The sequence below is a fragment of the Streptopelia decaocto genome (assembly GCF_964273445.1).
Source record: "Streptopelia decaocto genome assembly, chromosome: 5".
Classification (NCBI taxonomy): domain Eukaryota; kingdom Metazoa; phylum Chordata; class Aves; order Columbiformes; family Columbidae; genus Streptopelia; species Streptopelia decaocto.
Genome location: NC_138659.1, coordinates 16,781,940 through 16,803,563, shown reverse-complemented (window position 1 = coordinate 16,803,563; position 21,624 = coordinate 16,781,940). Strand labels below are relative to the sequence as shown.

The 21,624-nt window shown below is 50.5% G+C and overlaps 1 protein-coding gene across 1 annotated transcript in view; it reads right to left on the bottom strand.

The window, feature by feature from the left end:
- Positions 1-1,855: 1,855 nt before the first annotated feature.
- The window catches only part of TMEM121 (transmembrane protein 121), a 34,710-nt gene continuing 14,941 nt past the window's right edge, over positions 1,856-21,624 (bottom strand). Inside the window, exon 2 of the mRNA XM_082053363.1 lies at positions 1,856-4,812. Within this exon, the coding sequence (XP_081909489.1) occupies positions 3,341-4,279 (939 nt within the window). The 5' untranslated portion in view covers positions 4,280-4,812 and the 3' untranslated portion in view covers positions 1,856-3,340. The remainder of the gene's footprint in view (positions 4,813-21,624) is intronic.

The following is a 21,624-nucleotide window of genomic DNA, read 5'->3' as shown; positions in this document are numbered from 1 at the left end:
AGTAACTGGTAGGACAGCACTAGTTGGGTCCCCAAAGCACCATCTGCCTCTCTTCACCATGGGCAAGGGCTTCCTTGTGCCTGTGGCCTGTTTACAAACGGCAGTGGGGGATGCTGCTCACATGGGTTTTCCAATGGAGGGCTGGGAATTGGCATCCCTTCTTCTGCATTATTGTTGTGCTGCTTTCACTTGAGCAGGTGGGAGTCTGTAGCTTGCCAGGAGGATTTAATATTTCACAAAGGAGCCTTTTGCCAACCCACCATCTCAGCGGAAGTCTGAAATATTGCCTATTTAGTTTTAATTGTTTCCTTTAGTTCTTATTGCCCACAGCAAAATACCCCCTTCCCTGAACAAACAGCCAGGCTGGGAGCCAGTCACCCTGTGCAGCCACCGCCCCTGTGCCATCCCTCTTGTCCATCCCACGGCTCCCAGGGCTCTTGTCTCTGCTGGGCAGGGCTGGATTTTGGGGAGAAGGAGGCAGCAGCAGCTTGCAATGCCTTCAGCAAGCAACAGGCAAGGAACAGTTACAGTGCTCCCATTGCTGGACCATCTCCATGTTTCCGAGGTCTCTGCTGGCCATGCTGGCTGTCCCCTCTGTCCCCAAATGCTCCCCATGCTGCCATTCCCAGCTCGCTCTCCTCTCCCCAGCTTCCCTGCCTACTGTGGAGGGGACAGATCACAACACTTGCTTTCAGGATGGCTTTAAAAAGAGAGGATTGTGTTGCTGAATAAGAAACATGAACCACACAGAGCCCCAGGGGGATGTCAAACAGCAGTAGAGGAGAAAAGCATCTCCTCCCTCTCTTCACCACAGAGTGAGCTTCGAGCATCAGCAAGCTCAGGTGCCTCATGGGAGCGATGCTGTGCACAGCATCCCAGGTGAGCATCACCTCCAGGACCTCTCCTGCTCCTGCTGCTAATGCCGGGGCTCGGGCAGCCCTTGAAGATGACAGCCCCATGTCAACAGTGGAAAGCAGGGCCTTGCAGCCTTGGGGAAAAGGCTGTGGGGGACTCCTAAGCCTGCTGGGAGGTTACGGCACCAGGATGATAAAGCACTATTCCCTTTCCATGCAGGGTCTATCTCCTCAAGCAACCTTAGCAACAGATAAAGCTCAAGGGAATATTTACTTACTGCAATATAAGGCATGGGTGGAGAGCTAGATATCAGGTGGAGACAGGACAAAAATACACACAGCAACCTCTCGGAGTAGCCCCTGGGCAATTTATTTTATCTCCAGGATAAAATACCGCTGTGGGCCCAGCCTCATGCTGGGTGCTGCCCGAGCTGCGTGGCGCCGGAGCCGGCAGCACCGCGGTGCCAGCGCCTGCAGGATTCCCTCCACTCAGCTCTGGGGAAGAGCTGTAAAACAAAGGCTCATAAATTAATTACCTAGAAGAGTGGCAGGATGTTATTAGATACTTGGGAGTTAATTGTACTGATGTTAATCGCATGTATTTTAATGGCATCAGTAGAGATGTAATACGTAATTCCATAGGTATTCCAGAATAATTTAGCAATTTAATTAGTTTCTGCTAATACCTTTTGAATCACCTGCCTTCTTCCTGTCATGTTCTCTGAGGGAAAGGAGGAAGAAACTTTTCCAGTTGGCTAAATCTATTGCAAACTCACTTTTGTTGGCAAAGATATCCTTTTATTTCTCAGTGTATTTATTCCCAGTAGGGAAGACCCACAAAGTCATGCCTGGGTGACAGGGTGACCAAGCAGGGCTGTGATTGCCTGGTCCTAAATTGGAAGACTGGATCAGGGCTGGGTGAAATGTTTTGGACAGATCATGATGGGTTGAAAAGATGGAGACTAAAATGGCTTTGTGGATTTAGGTCAAATCTGGTGAGTGGAGACAGGAGAAAATGAGGAACGGAAACATAAACAGCATCAGACATTTTATTCCCATGTCCTCAAAATGAAATGTTTGGTTTAGAAAAAGCAAAAATATACCATTTCAGCATGTTTGAGATGCAGTTTTTCTGCTTATCTCCCCTGTGCCTCCCCCCCAGGCAGCTGAGATGTGCCCAAACCCCAAGGGCAGCCTTCGAGCTGGAAAAACAATTTACTCGCAGGGCACAGCACCTCAGGACAGCACTTGGGGTGGCAAGGTGGATATAGGAGGAGACAAGTGATTTGGGCCATGTGAGAGCTGCCCCCATCCCTCCCCACACTGGCAGAAAAGAGACCACGAGAAGCCATTGCTCTCAAGGGGCTTTTATTGTCCAGCTGGTGCTTGCCTCCCGCTGCCCGCGGCCGGCTAAGCCCCTCGCCACCACACACATGAGCAGGGGAAGACCCCTGCCCAGCCCTGAGCCCGGCCACCTGCTGGGGCAGCACATCCTTCCCAGCTCTTTTTTGGGTCGTTTGTTGGTTCTTTTTTTTCTTTTTTAATATTTTATTTTAAAAATATAGTAGCTGTGGAAAGCAGCCCTCTTTATAAACACTCGATGCCGGAGTGAAGTGCATCGTTGCCATCCTTACACCTAAGCTGTCCTGGGTGTCTGTGCCTGCCTGTGGCGGTGCCCGCGGGGGCCGCACCGGCGGCTGCAGGCAGGGAGAGAGCAAGAGAGACCCTTCTAAAAATAGAAATATTGTGCTGAGTCGTTTGAAGTGAATGAAATACGTAAACCACCAGCATTTGGTTAGCTTTAGGTTGTCAAATATTGCTGCCAGCGGAGTCGGCGCGGTGCGCTGGTGGGGGTGCAGTCTCCCCCTGTCCTGGGGTCGGGGGGCCATGCTGGCCTCCAGTCCCACTCCCCACTGCAGGGCTTGCTGCTCTCATCCACTGCAAGGACACCGGCCCCCAGGACAGCCCAGGAGCCCCTGGGAGCTGATATAAATAGGAAACTGTAAACACAACCATTGGAGATAAGAGACATCTACAATCACAGGGTTTACTGGTTCAAATCTCCCACCCTCCCCCTCAACCCATACACTCCTGTCCCCACTCCATAAAAAGGTCTCCAGTAACAAAATCTTCGTTCCAGGCTTGGAGTAAAGGTGAAGTGCTCAAGGAGTAAAAAGGGACATTGCAACCATAGTGGTCTTTGCTCGGGAGGGGAAAAGGTGGTGGGAAGGAGGGAGAGGGTTAGCTGGTTCAGGTCCTTTGCAAGTTAATTTGGTTTGTCTGGAGGACTCCTAGGGTTATACCTGAGATGAAGACGTCTAGGGGACACTCCATAGCTCAATCAAAACATGGTTGGTGTTTTGTGCCTAGAAGAGCCCTCGCTGCCAGGATTTGTCCATCGCGCTCGCCCCGTGCAGCAGGGAAGCAGCATCCCTGCTCCGCTCGGCACGGGGCTGTCTGAACCAACACTGGCTGGGGGTCATCCCTCATGTGTCCAGGATCTCACTGGTGGGCGACGGCTCATGGGGGATGCCCTGTGCACTGTGGATGGTTTGGTTGTGGGAGAGGGAGTTCTGCTGGAGCTCCAGGGCAATGGCGTTCTGGGGGAACTCCTTCACCTGCCTCTTGTACTCAAGGAAGGTGCATGCCTTGGTGGCGATCGCGATGATGTTTTTGCCAATAAAGATGGTGGAGACCCTGCTGTCCTGGAACAAGATCATGTTGATGGCCCGGATGAAGATGGTGACGATGTTAATGGTGACCAGGCTGAGGACAGGGTAGAGCATCATTTTTTGCGGGGCAATGTGCTCCCCTTGCATGCTGATCTCACTGAGGGACACGCAAGGCAGGATCAGGAGGAGTATGTAGCAGTAGAAGAACATGAGCCCCTCTGCCCAGATGGGCAGGCCGGTCCTGTGTGGCTCCCAGAGGTTGGCCTGGATGTCCAAGATATCCAGCAGGTCGAGGGCCACCCAGAAGAGGCGTCCCCTCAAGTCCTCTTTCTTCCGAAAGGTCCGTATGTACTCCATGCTGTCCAAGGCCACCAGCACCAGGTAGAGCCCTGGCACGCAGATGGAGAGAAGCAGGGTCAGGGCTTTCCTGGCCACCGTCTCCAGGTTCTTCTTGTCCGCTTTGTAATTCTGAAAGATGAAATACAGCTTGATCTCCAGCACAAAGATGTAGAGGAACCACAGAATCATGGCGTAGCCCCGCTTGGCTGTCTTCACCTCCGCCCCCACCCACACTGCCACGTAGCGTAGCACGATGAGGAAGCAGATGTCCCCCACCAGCACGATGATGCAGACACCGATTTTGCGGGGACCCTGGTTCTGCTCCACCAGGTAGGCGTCCATGAAGGCCATGCTGGTCATGATGACGATGGTGGTCAGACAGACGTGGCGTTTGTCGGGCGGCGGCAGCACCATGGTGAGATGAGCGTCCCTCCCTCTGTGCCGGCACTAGGGGAGCAGTCCTGCCAGCGAGGGACAAGGGGACATCCACGGCAAGCCTGGGGACCTAGGCTGCCCCAGGAAGAGATCCCCAGAGGAGCTGTCCCCAGCTCTTGGCCCTTCGCTGGCTGTGCCCTGAAGGCACCACAGCTCTGCCCCCAGCCCCAGGCAGCCTCTGCCACCAGCAGCCAGGGTTCACAGAGGTGCACGGCCTCCTCGAGGGATGTCCCTCCTCCGTGGCAGGTCCCCCATCATTGTCAGGGTCTCCAGTGATCCTACAGCACTAATGCACCTTCGGGCTCTGAGCCCCAAATCCTGGCACAGATCTCTGGAAAGGCAGGAGGCAACTGGGCAGCAGGGAGGGGAGTTCTCTCCCCAGTGACACCCTACGTTCCTCTGGGATCTGGGGGAGTCCTGCTGAGTCCTCACGAAGAACCACCTTCACACCTATCCCCACAGGGCTGTGCTGTGCTCCTTCTGCTCCCAGCTGCACATGCATCCCTCCATCCCTGGAAAAGAAAGCAGAGAACAAGCATTAGACATTGAAAACCTGCTCTACTTTGCACAGGCAAGTGTATTGCAGCTGCTTATGTTTATGAGACCTCATTTAAATAAAAGATGGATTCTCTCCTGCTTCGGGGGGAGAAGAAGAACAAAGAAGAAAAAGTGGGAAGCCATATTACTCAGAGCCAGATCTGACATGTGCCTGAGTAGGTGGACACCAGGGATGAGGGTACCTGTGCCCTGGTTCCCAAAGGACATGGCAGGTGAGACATGGTGCTCAGCAAACCTTAGCAGGGGACTTAAAACCTGCTCCCAGGACCCCCACATTGCTCTTCTGAGCCCACTGCTAGACTCAGGCACAGCTGGGAAAACTGGCACGTTAAAATAATTTCTCAGGCAGGAGTTGCTCAGAAAGAAACCAAAAAGCCCAAGGGGATTAATGAGGACCCCTAAACGGTGCTACCCTGGTAAGGCACTCACCGCAGCCCTGCTCTCACTATGCTTTGTATCTGCCGTTTAGCACTTCAATTTGTTCTTTCTTGAGGTTTTGGATAAAAATATACAGTCTTTGCTGTAACTGCTTTTAAACTTGTGCCAAGTTTTACAGGGGATTTATAGCCAAGGATGGATAATTCCAGATAAATTAGGTCTTTCAGAAGGGAATGGTGTTCTTTTTTCTTTCCCTCTGAAATATTTATGCCTTCAAAAGACAGCGATTATTTAAAGGGCAGTGGGTGCATCACAGCACGTTAAGGTTAGGAAGCAGCTTGCTGGTAAATCATGTCCCTCTCCCTCTCTGCATTACATGTGTGGTCTGGGAAGCCGGGGAAGGTAGACGCTCCCAGCCCAAGCTGTCCTCATGCCTACAAGAAAACACACAGAAAAACCCTACCCTGCCTCTCGATGCCTACCCAGGGCACCGGGCAATATTAATTCCCACTGTTTACAACAGCAGCAAACAAGCCTTTCACCACCAGCGCTGAGCAGACTGTTTTCTGCAAAATACATGCTCAAACGGTGGATTCTTCCCTCTTGTCCGCTCCTGAACAACTCACAGCAGCTTGGGATGGATTTGATAAACATGTGCATTTGTTACAGTGACCTTTCAGAGCAGAGGAACAGGATCGTCGGGCAGAGGTGAATCACAGGACTCAAGCGCTGCTTTCTCTCAGGTTAAATCCTATATTACCCAGGGCAAGCACCTCTCTTGCCTTTTGCAAATGGTTTCCAAGCATTTGCTGCAGCGCAAGATCTTATTCTTTTTGAGCTGTGCAACAGCTGGTACTTTCCCCACCTCTTGCAGCCCCAGTGCTATTTAGAAATACGGAGGTCTCTGCCTATCTGTGGAACAGAGCTTGGCAGCTGGAGTGATGTGTGACCATCCTTCCATGGATGGGGGACGTAAAACTCTCCTCAGAGGACTATTTAAAAAAACAGCTAGTTTCTAACCAATCTTTACCCTGGGAAATCCTGGTTCATAATTTTTAAATGACTGTATTTGACAGTACATACAGAAACCACTTGAGAAACTTCATGGATATAAACAAGAAAATGAGCATGTCAGATAGCCACAAGAGCATATCTGAGGCAAATATTTATTTAGACAAGTATTCACAAAATTTTTCTTTCTGCAGGAATTCTTATAAATAAAAGGCAGCTCACCTGAACGTGATGAGCTTGGAGTGTTACAGATGCCAGCAAGCCAGATTGGAGCCTTCCTATGGGAAGCGATATAGCAGGCTTTGCATCCTGCTCAGTGCCAGGGCTCCCATGAGCAGGTATTGCAGCGATGCTTCAGTCTTGGCAACTATGGGCCTCCTCACCACAACAAAATTCTATCCATAATCATATATTGTCATCTACCACTATTCTACGCAAACAGCTCTGTTTGGAGCAAGCCAGCCCCTGCTCTTATTGCTCTGATGCCTCTGCTCTGGCTGTGGAGTTATTTCTTGGTCTTTCACCTGTTTTTCCCAGCCCTCCCAGCTGCTATAAAGAACCTGTGGTTACCTGAGGACGTGTGGTCACAGCCTTTGCTACACCAGGCAGTTTGGAAGAAAATTAGTGTGCTCCCAACCATTACACCAGTGGCTCATTGCAGTGTGATTAATTGCCGCTAGCTCTGCCGTTACTGGTGTCTGCAACCCACAGCCACCCATCACCAGTGTCCTCCCACATCCTCTCCTGCCTCCGCTTGTTGCCCATGTCCAGCATCACCTGGATGGCACCAGGCACCACAGGGAGCCGCTGGCATCCCCCACACCCACACAAACCCCATCTCCAAGGTGTGGGGAGCAAGTGGCCGCAGGCAAACCTGGAGGGTTTCTGGAGCCACTGTCAAAACACAGCCTCATTAATGCCAACAGGTGCTTCTGAACCCTGGCTCTACCTGGCAAATTAGTTTAAATTATTTAAGTGATTTGAATTCTGTCTATAAATAAAAGAGGGAGTGAACAAGGCAAAAGTATACACAATGCGCTTCCCAGGTAGTTAGGATGCTGCACTGCCTAAAGCTTCATTTGCACTTTAATTGCTTTGATTTATTTCAGCTTTGCTGAGTGTAAATCCAAAGCTCCCCTTCCCTTAGTCCTTCAGCCCTCTGAAGAGCTGCTGCTCCACAAAGCCCTTTCCCCAGTGCCTGCCATGCCCTGTGTCACAGCACTGTCCCCAGCATGGGGCAGGACATGGTGATGGACAGAGCCACCTTTTGTGAGGACTGAAAGCTAGCTGTGGCAGAGCCACCCGGGCAATGGCACTGCTCCGCAGCAGCCAGCTGCGCTTCAGGGAGCAACCGAATAACAGCCAAGTGACCTGCCCTCGGCAGAGGTCAGGGCTGGGACGCGGCTGTCAATTGCTTACGTTTTTTATGACCCACTGAATCATTTGTGAGCTCTGTGCACCACATAAGGATGGGGTTTACAAGGAGAGCAAATTCTCCTCTGACTGAGGAACTATAAATCATGTAATCGCCGTGCCATTGCGTGTTCCTGCGTCACCTTGCTGAAAATTGATGCCGGTGGGCGTCTCGTTCTGCCTCCACTGACCTGCATGCTGGGATGTCACCTGCCCCGCCAGGGCAGTCCCTGGGCACTGATGGAGGGGGAGCATTGCCGAAGGGGATGCTCATACCCTGGGGAATGGGGAAGGTGCTTCTGCGCCCTCCTGCTTGCTCCGAGGCAGTACCGGCATCTCAAGTGCATCCTGTGAAGGAAATGAGATTGTGGAAGATTTTTCCGGACTATGCCCACTAATTGTGTCTGAAAGAGGAAACAGCCCACTTGCTAATGATTACAGATAATCTACCATGTAGGCATGGCAAAACAGGGAAAGAGCTGCAAACTGTTCCCAGAGCCTGCCCAAAATAACCAGTGCAGCAGGGCTGGCAGGCAATACCAGCTCCTGCATACACCATGAATGCATCCACCATGCTCTCACCCTGCAAACCCCTCAGTTCTCTCAGGTGGTTCATTTCTCCCCACTTTCCCAAAAAGAAATCCAAACAGAAAGTATCAGACCTATTGCCTCAGTAGGAAAAAAATAAAACCACCCTGCCGATCACATCATTTTGTGATGGAGTGGGGAACTGCTGCTTGCTCAAAGCAGAGCTGTGTGGGGGGCGGATGGCCTTTTGTGTTCGCAGCCCTGTCCCCCGTGGCCATTCTGCCAGGGCTCTGCTGCTGATGCAGCTGGCTGGAGCTGCCAGGAACTTCTCCCCATTCACAAATATGCTAAGTTTGATGATATTTGACAGACGTGTCAAAAAATAAAATTTAAAAAAAGGCTTTTCAGGCATTTTGGGTGTTTAAACATACCATTTAGAGAAGTTAAATGATTCATTTTGATTTGTACATAAAATGTTAAAATTATAATACTATGTTTTGACACTACCAAAACAATTTACCCTTTTCCCAGCAAAAACTGCTGTTCCTTTAGAGGAACTGCTGTTCCTCTGCCCAAGCCCATCAGCATCTTCCCTGTGCCCCTGCAAACACGGCACCCAGCACTGGCTCTCCCAGCCGTGATGTGACCTGCCTTTGCCAGGAGAATACGACCCAACTACCAACTATACCCATGCCTTTTTTTTTTTTTTTTTTTTCTAATTCCAGGCTCTGTTTCTCCACTTTTGCAAGACCCTGTTGCAATTTGACTGTCCTCCAGCATGCTCCCACCCACCCTACCTGCAGTGTGCCGTCAGTAGACGTAACCAGCTCCCTCACTGGTCCTCCAGCCGAGTCACCCATGACACTGCCAGTTCCCTAAGCAGGATCCGCCCCATCTGGGAAAATATTTTGTTTGTTTGTTTTTTTCTGAAGAAGCCACGTCGTCCCTATGCTGGGGATGAAGCACATCACAGAGGTGACCGGGCACTCAGTGTGTGGGACTGCAGGCACCACAGGGCTGACAGTGCACCTGCAACTTGCATTTGCACAAGTCATCTAACTAAAATACACCAAAACATGACCAACTTGGACCTCTGCTAGCACCTTCCTAGATAGATAGGTCAAACCAAACTGGTCAACAAGTTTCACTTGCAAGCAAAGCCCCAGAGCTTTGTTTTTTTCTGTGCTACAAACAGACACAAATGCAAACACCAGGACCAGCCCAGGCCAGGAGTGTAAAATTTGGATCTGATTTCAGTAGCGTGAGGCTCTACTTTTGTGTGTGAATCACTGCTAGGTCCTCACATAACCTCATGTTATCAGTATTGGGGGAAAGCAAAATATGGAACCAGTGCACAGTCCTCACATGGACACTTTGCCCCATTGTCTGCTGGAAATCCCCGCAGCTGAAAGATGGAAAGGCTTCCTGCTCTTGTTCATCCTTGTTCTCACTCTCACAGGGATGCACAAATTTTCCTGGGAGAGCTGGTCCCAGCACCTTCACCCAGGCCACCAAGTGCTCCCAATGCTGCTCTGGCAGCATCAGGTGCCCCAGAGGCTCTGGCTGCCCCTCACCTCATCCACATATGATTGAGCGGAATCAGCTAATTAACAGAAAATGGAGGCTGGTGTGTGAAGCTATAAATAGGAGAGTGCTAGGAGGTTCCTGGTGCTAAAAGCTTGCAGGGGAAGGAGCTGTTGAGGGCTCTAGGGCAGAATTCTGGAAATCTCATAGGAAAGCCAAATCTGAGCTCTGTAGGCATCTACTTAAAAAAAAAAAAAAAAAAAAAAGTTGGTTTTCCTGACCTTGGGCCAGACTAGGAGGCAGTAGGTGAGGGACCTGTTCTCTTACCTCCTCCCTCACCCACACAGCGGAAGGAGAAGCTGTGGGTGACAAGAGGCTGATGCATACAAACCAGAGCAAGCTCAAAAGGTAAGAGCTGGAAGGACAGAAGGGTCTGACTGCTGCAATCCTGGAAACCCCTGTTGCTTGATGCTGAAGGTATTGAGCACTCTCCACACTCAATTGTTTTAGGGAGGTGTTGTGCCAGCTCTGTAGGAAGCTCTGTCCTAGGGTGGAAGGACAGTGAAAATGACTGTGTGTGTTCTGCTGCCAGGGGAAAGCTCCCCCCTTGTCTCTCTGTTTGAGGAGAGGAGTCAGCTTCAGCATCGTGTAGGTGGGGAGGCGCTTTGCGAGGACAAGTAGCTCATCTGCCAGCCCCAAGATACAGTTCCTGCACAAAGCAAGGGTCATCTTGCTGTCCCTGGCACCTGCCTTGGGCTTGTCCCGGCTGCCAGGCTGTGGTGGCACATTACGGCTGGGCAGCAAGTAGAGAGAAAATCATGCCACTGCTATTCCCTCTGTGTCCTGAGCACGTGGTTGGTGGCAGTGGGATGAGCTGGGCAGTCCGCTGCTGCTGCCATCAGTCTGGCCTCAGATTAAGAGTGATTGTTCTACTCTTAATTAACACAAGGCAGCTGCTGGCCACTGGAGAGCACAGTGATGGTGATAAAAGGAGAGCATGTCTGCTGGCTCCTGCTGAGCCTGGCAAAGCTGCCCTTTCCCTGCCATGTACCCGAGCTGCATGCAATGATGCCTCCAAACCTTGCTGAGGAACTCTCCCCTTCTTGTGATGTCAGGTTTCAGCTACTATTTGGAGCAGTGTTAGAGATGAGGGATCCACTCAATCCCTGGGGTAATTTTGCTGTGGTCTGTTTTCCCAAACCACCCTGAGATGGTGTTGCTGACATTAGTTGTGTGGCTGCCTCCCTCAGGGTTTATTCCTCATCTGCTCCTCAGAGGACACCTTCCTGAGACAGAGCCTCTCCTGTGACAACAGGTCTCATCCTCTGATGACACCTGGCATGCTGCTGCTCACTCAGGTCCAAGGCAGCCACCTGCCCTACTTGGGGAAATGGGGTTTCTGAGGAATGGTGTGGAGCTGCTCAGCATGTTGCACTTGCAACTGAACCATTTAATCATGAGACAAGAAGACATCTTGGCTACTTTTCTCCCCAAGACTTATGAGCAGGGAGCACAGCATGTATGTAACCCAGTAACAGCTTCACCAAGAACATTATGGGGTTTTTTTGCTAAGTTCAAGTGCAGCAAAGCTCACCTCAAACCTCAGCAGTGCAGAGACAACAAACAAGAACAAACTGGCAGGTGATCTGCAAAATCAAGGGACCTTTGCCTTGCCACACACTTGGCTGATTTATTTTGGCGAGGCTGCTCCAATGTTAATTATTGATGGCAATAGCTCACCGCTGGTCATCATGAAATCTTAGCAGGCCAAGAACTCCCGGTGGCACATTCTCCAGCAGACAGCTATTAACTTGTCTGGTCTTAAATCAAGGGTGAGTCATGGTAGGGGGTTGTTGGTGCCACAGAGCTGGAGATGGGCCTCTGTGGACTCTGCCCTACATTTTCTCTCTATCATTTAAGTCCAGGCCACTGTCAGATCCTTCTGGAACATGTGTTCTGCAGGACAGTGTGCCGTGATGCTTGTTAGGCTTGGGAGGATGACAGGCAGATGTGGTTGTTCCTCTGCATAGACACCAAGCTCAGGGTCATCCTCCCAATGCTGTGCATGGCCCAGCCTCTGGCATGGTGGCAATGGTGGCGGCTGCTGCTCTGACATCACTTGGGAAATAAACATTGCACCCATCTTGACGCAGTGCAAGAAAAATAATGCCAGCCCAGGGGTCACAAGGGAGACATTTATCATCTTCTGGTTTCCAGCCTTTCTTCTACCAGCCATCTAATAAATCTAATAAAATCTGTCTTGCTGGTGTCTAATTCAATTCCAGCATCCAGAGGCCAGGCTTCTTATATCACTCACAGACCTAACCAGCTACATCCTTGGTGTATGAGCCAGGCCAAGGGGCTGCTGCAGGCTATTCCAGAAGAGAGCAATTATCTTGGATCAGAACTTGCTCTCCCAATCAATTATTTGTTTACAGGTTTTCCTTGGGTCATACCTCATTGAATTATTTAGATGCTTGAGTACCATTGCCAGAGGCAGCCAATGACTTCTAGACTGAAGTTTGGGCACTAGAACAGGTGCCTTGTGTTTCATCTCAGAGACAACTCTCCACAGCACCTCTGTTTATACCCTCACGCAGCACTCGTGAGTCTGCAGTGTGTTCAGCCTAATGCCATCTCCAGCAAGCAGCTGAGCTTTGATTCCTGCTCTAAAGGTGAAGGACTTCCAAGGTTGCACAGAGAGTTGTGACCAAGCCTGGTTCCCGAAATTTGCTCCAGCACCTGGAAGCATAGGGGCAGGATGGTGGCTCTGCTCCATGGAGCATCTTCTGGTCCCTGGCTCCAGTGGCTGCAGGGTCACCTCTCAGCAGAGCTTGGAGGCTCAGAGCCAGGGCTGCAAATGCCCTGATCTCAGCTACCAGGAGCACGTCTGATGAAGGCACAGGGATTTGTCTTTCCACAGTGCTGCCCTCCCCAGGGTGCTCCTTCTGCCTCCCAGGCAGTGACGCAGTGATGCTCCAAGCCACCTGGAGCCAGACCTGAGAGATGCTGGGACCTGCTGCAGCCAGGAAGGGGTTGGGGTGGCTGGAGTGAGCGTGTGCTGAGAGATTTGATGTAACAACCTGTATATCTCAGTCAGGATCTCTAGTACCCTCTCCTTTGCATCCATGCTGCTGTGTCAGCCAGCTGGGGATGCTCCCATACACCTTGTGCAACTCAGACCACCAGTGGCCCAACCAAACCCTGTGAGGAGCCCCTGGGGGTGTCTGAGCTGTGTGTTAGGCAGCACCCCATCGTGCAGGAGGTGTAGGTTGCTTGTTTGGCCTGGGGCCTGTTTGGATTTAGCTGTTCATTTGCATGAGCTGTTGGTTTTTCAGGCTTTCTTTGCTAATGAAAACTCTTTCCCTCTGAAAATAAACCTCTTCATTAAAAAAAAAAATAAATAAATAAAAATCAAGTCATCAATCCTAATTGTGGATCTGTGCTTGGAAGAGCTGTGAGCTGGGAAGGGGGGTGGGCAGGGGCAGGAGCCCCAAACCCAGCGATGGGGATGCTCCTGGAACTCTTGCTGCCAGTCCCAGGGGAGGAAGGTGCTCAGCATGGAGACTGCATGGAAATTGGGACGTGCTATGGCTTCCCTGTCCAAGAGCAAGAGCAAGCTTCCTCTGCCCCAGGAGGATGTGACAATTTGCTTGCTGGAGCTCATTGCCAAAGAGATAAAATATTTATGGCTGCTCTCACTTGCTTCCCGTTTCAAGCCACGGTGACTTATTTGTTACAAATTTACATGCATGTTTAAAGACATCTTTACATTCTTTCTAAGTACAAAAGGTTTATTTCTCTGTGTAGCATTTTGCCAGTCAGAATCAGCCACCCGATGTACTCCGTGCCTGCATTTGTCCCCAGCCTCAGAGCTCCCTTTACTCTTGGTAATGATTATCATTATACTAAGAAAAATGGGTCATTTAGAGTGGTTTCTCCCCAAATGAAAGGCTGTGGGATACAGGATATCATTAAAATTCTAAACCTGACTTCCAGCCTCAAAAGCAGGCTCTTGCTATTTGGGTATCTCTGCAGAGGGAGGGATGGAGGGAGGGGAGGGGGGTGCACGATGCATATGCTTTGGCCACGAAATGATTGGCTGAGTCTGCGTGGCCTGTGGTGTCGGCATCTGCACTGGCATTAAACATCCCCGGGGTTAAGGCCATTGCTTGCCCGGGGGGTGGAGGGCAGAGGCCACCCCCCCCATCCCCTCCAAGGCTGTGTCGTCCATGCACCCACTTCCCAGCCACATCCTGCATGGGACAGTGCAACCAGAGCCAGTGATGGAAGCTAATTCCTACCATAAAAAGAGCAATTTAGCTCCTGCCAGGAGGGATGTGGTTGGATCAGATCCCCTGGAGAAGTGGGAGCTGGCAGGCTGAAAAGCCCGCACTTGGGCAAGGGAAGAAAGCAGGCTGAAGCGTTCGGATGCAGTGTCCCTGGAGGTAGCACTTGCCTTGTCCTTACACATCGCTAGGGCTGAATTAACCTCTGTCTGAGAGTGTCAGTGCTGTCCCTCGGGCCAGCTGGCTGCAGGCTGGGACCTGCTACTGTGCCCATGACCCCAGTTGCCTGGGGATGGAGGAGACACTTGCCCAAGGTCTCTCCCCACCTCCTCAGCCCTGGGTCCAGGCTCCACAATGACTCCTCGCCTCCTCATTTCTGAGGATGGGAAAGCATGACCTACCCAACTTCAGTGCTAGCTTAGTCTGTGACAGCAGATCTCCCACCTGCCTGGTGTTCTTCAGCATGCTGCTGCCACAGAGTTCTCCTTTCTATCTCCTAGTATTCCCAGAAGAGTCTTCATGGGAAATGTTTTGCTTGGAAAGGCCATGTGACTTCTGTGCAAGCCTGAAAACTGTGGTGTACAGAGCTGTAAGGCAAAGCTAATCCATTTTGCAGCTTAACCAGCTGCTGAAGGATGTTCTTTAGGAGTGGGGAACTGCTAACTCTTTTTCTGCCCCCTGTGAAATGGGAGGGACAAGGGATAATCAGACGATGAGAGACTGAGACTGACCCAAAATGGCTAATCTAGAAACAACTTTTAGGAAGGGAGCCTTGCCCCAAATTGTCAACTTTTGAAGTTGTTTCTTTCTAACTGTGCTCAGAAAGGGCTGATTTTTCATTCTCTTTTTTCACACTTTAAATCAAAATGCGTATGGAAAGCTCTCATCTGCTGATCACAGCCAAGCAAATGCATGGCGGCCAACGCCACGTCTCGCAGGCGGGATGCAGCAACAGCCGCATCAGCCCGCTGTGGTGACTACATTAGGCAGCTCCACATCACAACATCAACCTCACGCTGTCCCAACCGTTAATTAACATCGTGCATCACTTCCAGGCTTGTCCTGCCTGGGTGTGCAGCTTTTCCCATGCCACACCGTCCCTGGGCACCCAAAAATTGTGGCAGCTGCATGCAAGGGAGTGTGGGTGGGATGGGGACATCACCAGGGCAGGACAGGGAGAGCTCCTCCTTGGGGCCATGTCTCCGTGAGGTGTGTCTGAATGACTTGTTAGTTTTGGTCTAGCAGACAGGCTGAAAATCCAATATAAATCATTTCTGTTTGACCACCATTTAATTATTTTGACTTGGGTTTTTGAGCAAAATAAAAAACTGGAAAGAATGAGTAGGAGTCAACCTGAGATGCTTTGTTCAGCCTCAGAAAGATGTCCTTTCTCTCTGGGGTTATTTTACCCTTCTCCTTCTCCACACCTCCCCTCTGCTGCTAACTTTAGATTGACTTTAAACCAGCAAACTCTTTGGACTTTTCAGGAACAATAAAGAAGATAAACACCATGTTGTGCAATTTGCTAGAAAACACAGTTCCAGGAGAAGAGGATACAGACCTCATTCCCAAGTAATGTCAGACAAAGGCAAGAGCAATAAAACCTCTCTCTATCCACTAATGGCCACCAAGCCATCATGCACCTTTGCTGCTTCTCCCCATGTGGGAGGGAAGCTCATCCCTGGGGAAGTGGCAGTAAAGTGTGGATCAGAAATCTCCCATTTTTTCAGGGAAAACATGAAATGTGGTAAATGCCTCTTTCTAGCAAGTATTTCTCACCGAATTCTCAATTCTTAAGAGGCACCAGAAAATCAGTGATTGCAGAGCAGCACACAAGCATCCCTCCTGTTCAAAATGGGCAATGATGAAGACCTAAGAAAGCAATGAGACTGGTGGGGGCTGGGGGTGCTGCAGCCTAGGCCACTGCTGAGCTGTCAGAAAGCTCACCGGGCTGCAGAGGCACAGCGGAAGCACTTGCAATCAGCTTTTAATATTTTAATTTGCATTCTGAAACCTGCGCTGATTTTTGCACGACCATTTTTCCTCTCTCACCCTTACCTTTCACCACCATCACCCTCCCACAAGGTTTCCCATGGCCACAGCCTCTCCTCCTGCCTGATTTGCCTCATTAGGCACCTGTTTCTCATTAGGATTCCTGGCAGCCCACCTCTTAGTGCACGGGGATGCGGGGGGACCCTCCACCACTAGAACTCTGGGGGTGCTTGTCTGCTTCGTGGCCCCATGCATTACAACGCTTCCCTATATTTACATATTTGCATGAAACAAACCGTCTCCCGCTCTGAGTAGTTAATTCCCATGTAAGCAGGTAGCAGCTAACATCTGCTGCAGCAGCACTGGGAAGCTGCCACCGCACTCGACTCTTGCCCGCAGGGATGTCCACACCTCCTGTGCAGTCACCACTCTCTGGGTATAGGCAGCCTGGAGGGGCTGGGTGTGAGCACTGAGGTCAGACATTGAACAGTAAATCACAGACGTCTGTTGTCTGAGGGATGCAGCAGGAATGTGCAATTGAGAGAGGGGTCCTCGCACCCCCTGGTCTTCGGCTGGTGCCTGCCCGCCCCTCTCACCGTGGTGGAGCAGGCTTGGAGTCAGGGAGCAGGGCAGCAGGCATCAGGCAAAGATTATCTCACCACAAAACCAGCTGCTGAATGTTCCCACCCTGAAAACGAGAGGACCCAGGTCTATGCAGCTGGGGAATGGCTTTCAGACATAAAAAACACTGCAGCTGAGCTCTTCCAGAAGAAACAGCAGCAGCTCCTTACTCTTTCCAGGCATGGAATAGCTCCAGTCACCCTGGGGGCTGATTTCAACATGATTTCTGCTATTTCAGGGTTCGGTGAACCAAGTGAGCACAAAAGGCAAATGCTGCTGTGAGCAGCCTGGGCTGTGTTTGCTCCTGCTGTGTACTGGGAAGGCACAGTGGTCTGGGGGGACAGTGTCCTCTTTTGTGGTGCTGGGGGGCCTGCCTTCCCCACCATGGCTGGGCCTTGGGTGGTCAGCAAAGGGGAACCGTGCTTTTGGGATGGAGCTGCCCCCCAATCACACTGCCCAGCTCCTCAGCCAAGGAGCGCCTGCCACCAGCACATCCCTGTAGGACCTGGGGACAGCGGAACCCCCCTTTCACCTTGTGCTGTGTCCTATGGAGCCCTGACCCCCTGCTGATGAGTGCATGGCTTGAGTTGTTCATCACTTAGCTCAGCTTTCTGCTTACTCAACAGTGGCCTCCTGCCAGAGGAGAGAGTGGCCTCCTGGGCTGTGCTTTGCTGGTAACACAGCACTCGTGCTCCTTCCCTGGGGACAGCCATTAGTGCCATTAGCTCCCTCCTGCTCTGCTGCTCTCCACGATGAGTGCTGGCCCAGGGAGGGGACAGAGCTCAGAGGAACTCTTGGCCAGAAGGGATGCATCCCTGCTTCTGCGAGATGCTCTTTGGGCTCTTTCCCCCAGCATTTTGCTTCAGCTCAATTTTAGGGGGGTTTCTTCCCACCTTGGGAGCTCCACAGCCCTTTCTTGACCTCCTTCTCTTCCCAGCCGCCTTTGTGTGTCACAGCCATTACCCTACTCCTGTGGGACATGCTTGGGCTGGTGGCTGGCCATCCTTCCCCACAGTGACGGTTGGGTGTTTCTAAACATGTGATGTTCTGCTGCAGGAATGGAGTGGACCAGCCCGAGTAGGACACACTCCCCACCTCCTCTACTTCTTTGCCCCCCAGAAATGAGGGCAGCTCTAGCCTGCAGTGTGACCTGGGGAGGTGCGGCCCCCCACAGTGCTCAGCCCTGCTTCCTGACTGGGGTGGTGGGTCCTCTGACCCTCCAAATCACCCCTGGTCCTGGGACAGCTGGATGAGGAGCATGATGATTTGAGTATTCTTATGACTGCTGAGCCACCTATGGCTTTTTGGGTGCGTCTTTGTGTTCCCTTCTCATCAAAAGATTATTTCTTTGTGCCGTACTCCAAAATAGCTCGAGTGTACTTGTAGGAGAGACTGTGGAGAGCTGGCTTTTCTTTCCTCTGAGCTGAAATACAAGTGCCATTCTGCATGATGTTTGTGTGTGCTCCATCCTACAGGATACCCGGTATAAGCCTCTGGCCCTGAGCAGTGGCAGGATTGGGAGAGCACGGCTAGATTCAGGCTTGCACTAATTTGACATCAGGCCAGCTCTAAACTGATTAGGGCACACCCAGTGCAAACCCTGAATTAGTCCAGTTTACAGGTAAATAATAACTACATACAGATTTCCATTGAATGAATTACATGTGCATAAATATTCCCCTTCTGTAAATTTAAGCAAGGTCTAGAGACACAACTGATCATTCATCACCATACAGATTTGCCACTGTCAGATTGCTGCTAAAGCTGGGATCCCCTTCTCTGCCGAGCCAGGAGTCATCCCTCCAGTTCATACACAGTTTGGTCTATAGCTGTTGGCTGAGCATCTTCAGTAAAAAAACAATGCAGATAAGAGGGAAGTAAAGAATGAACCTCTGACAACAAACAGAGGTCACATCTGTCCCCTTTCTGCTAGCTGATAGACATGCTACACCAAACACCAGCTCCTAAGAAGTCATCACTTATCCCATGTCTTGCTAGACAGCATCCGCTGCAGGCGAAATTATAGATGGACTGTTTGAAGTGATAGGAGATGCTAATATCCCATTACAGGTGTCATTTTTTCTGTCAACATGTGGGGAGCTTGTATCTGCAACTTCTGTGTGGTGATGGTGAGCTCCCAGAGATCAGAAGGCCCCTTGGCGTCAAGCAATACCCATTTCCATGGGCTGGAGATAACCCATAGTGGCAGCAAGTGTTTGGGGACTCTGCAGCGAGAAACAGCATGACTCATTTTGGACAGTGCTCACCAGGAAAAGTCCCTGGGAAAGAAATTTTTTTGGTCATTATCCACTTGGAAATTCATCTAGTTTGGAGAGAAAAAAAAAGGGCACAACAAAACACACACCTAAACAATTCATGTTCAGATGCAAGCCCTGAATCTGAGCCTCGTGCTCCATCCCCAGTTTAACCAGGAATCAGCTCATCGCCTGAGAGACCACAGCAGCCGATGGGGTTTTGCTGGCAGCTGCTGCCTTTGGCTCTCTAGACCCCTGCATACTAATGCAAAGAAAAATGGGATGGATAATTTAATTCTACCCTGCTAGAAGCAAAGCAACACACAAGCCTGCTCATCCTCTCGTCTAAGTTTAGCCCAACAGCGTATTAAAGAGCTGCCACTGGATTCTCGCCAGCCCCTACTTAGCTAAACTACCTGACTCTGCAAAATAGCAGAAAATTCTCCATTCTGCATAATTTCTGATCCTTGGGAGAACGACCCACATCCGTCAGGACACTTGACCCCCAGGCCTGCAGGAAGCCTGTGTAATTTGGGAAAATGGGTAGAGCGATGAAGGTTTTCTTGTGACATTGGGCACATTTCCCATGGACATGCTGCTGCCTGGAGCTGGGCTGCTGGAGCCTCCGCTCAGGGCTCCCTTCGCCCCTCTCTTGCAAGCCCGTGAACAGTAATGAATAAATCTGTCCCTGTTCACTTATAAATGGTTTATAAAAGGTTCATAAATGATTTCTGGATGTTTTACTGAATAGGTAATCAATTGTTGCAGGGCCAAACAGGTCAGCAGATTGCTCATAGCCATCAATTATGATGTCTGCTGATGAGCTTATAAGCATCAGTAGGACTCCACTGATGTCTGCAATGGGTTTGTAGCATCTGTAAAGAGTTAATAAATAATTAATAAATGATGTGAATGCTCTTAATTAAAAGCTGTAGAAGGCCATTGAAAAATGCATTCTTGGAAAGCTACGGGCAACACAGTAAGCAGACATCTGAACCTGGGTTTGAATCCCTGTCTCCAAGTAGCAAATCTGGCAGAGAGGTGCCAGTCCAGCCTGGCAGGCAACCCGGCTGCCCAAAGAGCAAAAACTTTCCTTTGTTCCAGACAAACCAGCTGATTCTAGAGAAATTCTGTGCCTGCCATGGGCTGGAGCAAGGCAGACCACCCCTGACCCTCTCTTTGAGCCTGGCAGTGGGATGCAGCAGTGCAGAAGCATCCCCTGTGTGCTGGCTGCTGCAGGGAAGGCACTAGGAAGCCAGGAAATGTGGATGCTAGGGAAACCAAGAAAATTTCCCCATTTTGAGGGGCTCTGGCCTGTGCCTCTGGACATCAAAGTGCTCTCCCCTCCTGGCCAAAAGGTGATTTGGGGTGAGGTGCTGCTCCCCTGACCTCAGCATGCCCCTCTGCCAAATGGGGAGGGTGACACACAGAAATGCAGTACCGAGGAGTTGTGCACTATAGTACCATGAGGCAATAAGCTATATGGTGTTTGGCCTCCTTAGCAGAATCGCTTTATTATCATTTAATGCTGAATATTTCTGGATGATAAAAGCAATTAACTGTAAAAAAAAAAGGTAATGATCCATTCCATATTGCATCCAAAAGATATGAAAATCCCTCATAAAATTATCACCCTAGCACAGAATTGGACCTAAATATCTTTATAATGTAAGATAGAGAACTTTGCTTACAGTCGGAACATTTATAAGGCATTCAATTAGCCACTGGAGGGTTTCTTAGTATTCCCCTAGTCTCCATGAGCACAGAGGCAATTACATGAGATTCTAACTTTTAAAATTAAAGAAAAAAGACAGGAGAATTTGGATAAAACCTGTTCCCAGTTTCACCCTGGAACGTACATGTGGAGGAAATTTCACGCAGATCAGGCTTAATTTACTGCACAATTCAGCTCAGAGCCAGAGCAAGACTCTTCCTGCACATTTGCTGGAAGATCCTTCTGCGTGGGAAGGGGACCGGTACGTTATGTGCTGCTCCGTGAGCAGTTTCTAAGGACGCTCCCACAAGCAGCTGGGGCAGAGTGTCATTCCACATCCCACTTCTGCTCCCCTGTAGCCCCCACCACCCCTGCAATGTCCCTGAGACCTTGGGTGTAGGTCCCATCCCCCTCGCAGAGCCGCTCTGGGGGTGCCCGTCATGGTAGACTCCTGTCCCCTCTGTTCCGTTCTGGGGGTGCTGGTGTGGCCATACACGCATGGTAGTGTGTGTCAGTACCTGCAGCCCCTCCATGCTCCTCCATGAATCATTGTGCAGCCCAGCCATGCCCAGGGACTAATTCTGGTTGGAAATAAGGTGTATATTTGTAACAGGCAGTTAATAGTGAGGGTAATTAATCAGAGCAGCAGATTAGCAAGGGACATGATGGATTTCCTGATTCTGACGTCTTTAAATCACAATCAGTTTCTCCTTCCAGACCTGCTCCAGCTGAGCCAGAAGTGATGGGCTCAGTGATGCATCACATCCCCACAAACTGATGCTGCAGTGGGAACCTCCATCCTCACCTACCCCACTGTGGGGTACTGGGGCTCTGTCACCCCAGGAGAGGGCAGCTGGAGGGAGGAGAACCTCTCCCCACACCAGGGGCTTTGATCATGTCCTCCAGATTTATGTTTTGAGAGTGTTTAATGGATTAAGATGTCAGATCTGTAGTGCTGCCAGAAAACACTATTTTCTCTTAGTAAGCAGAGAGCAGGAGGTCATTTCATCACCTGTACCTGCTCTGTACCTCCAGCAGGGA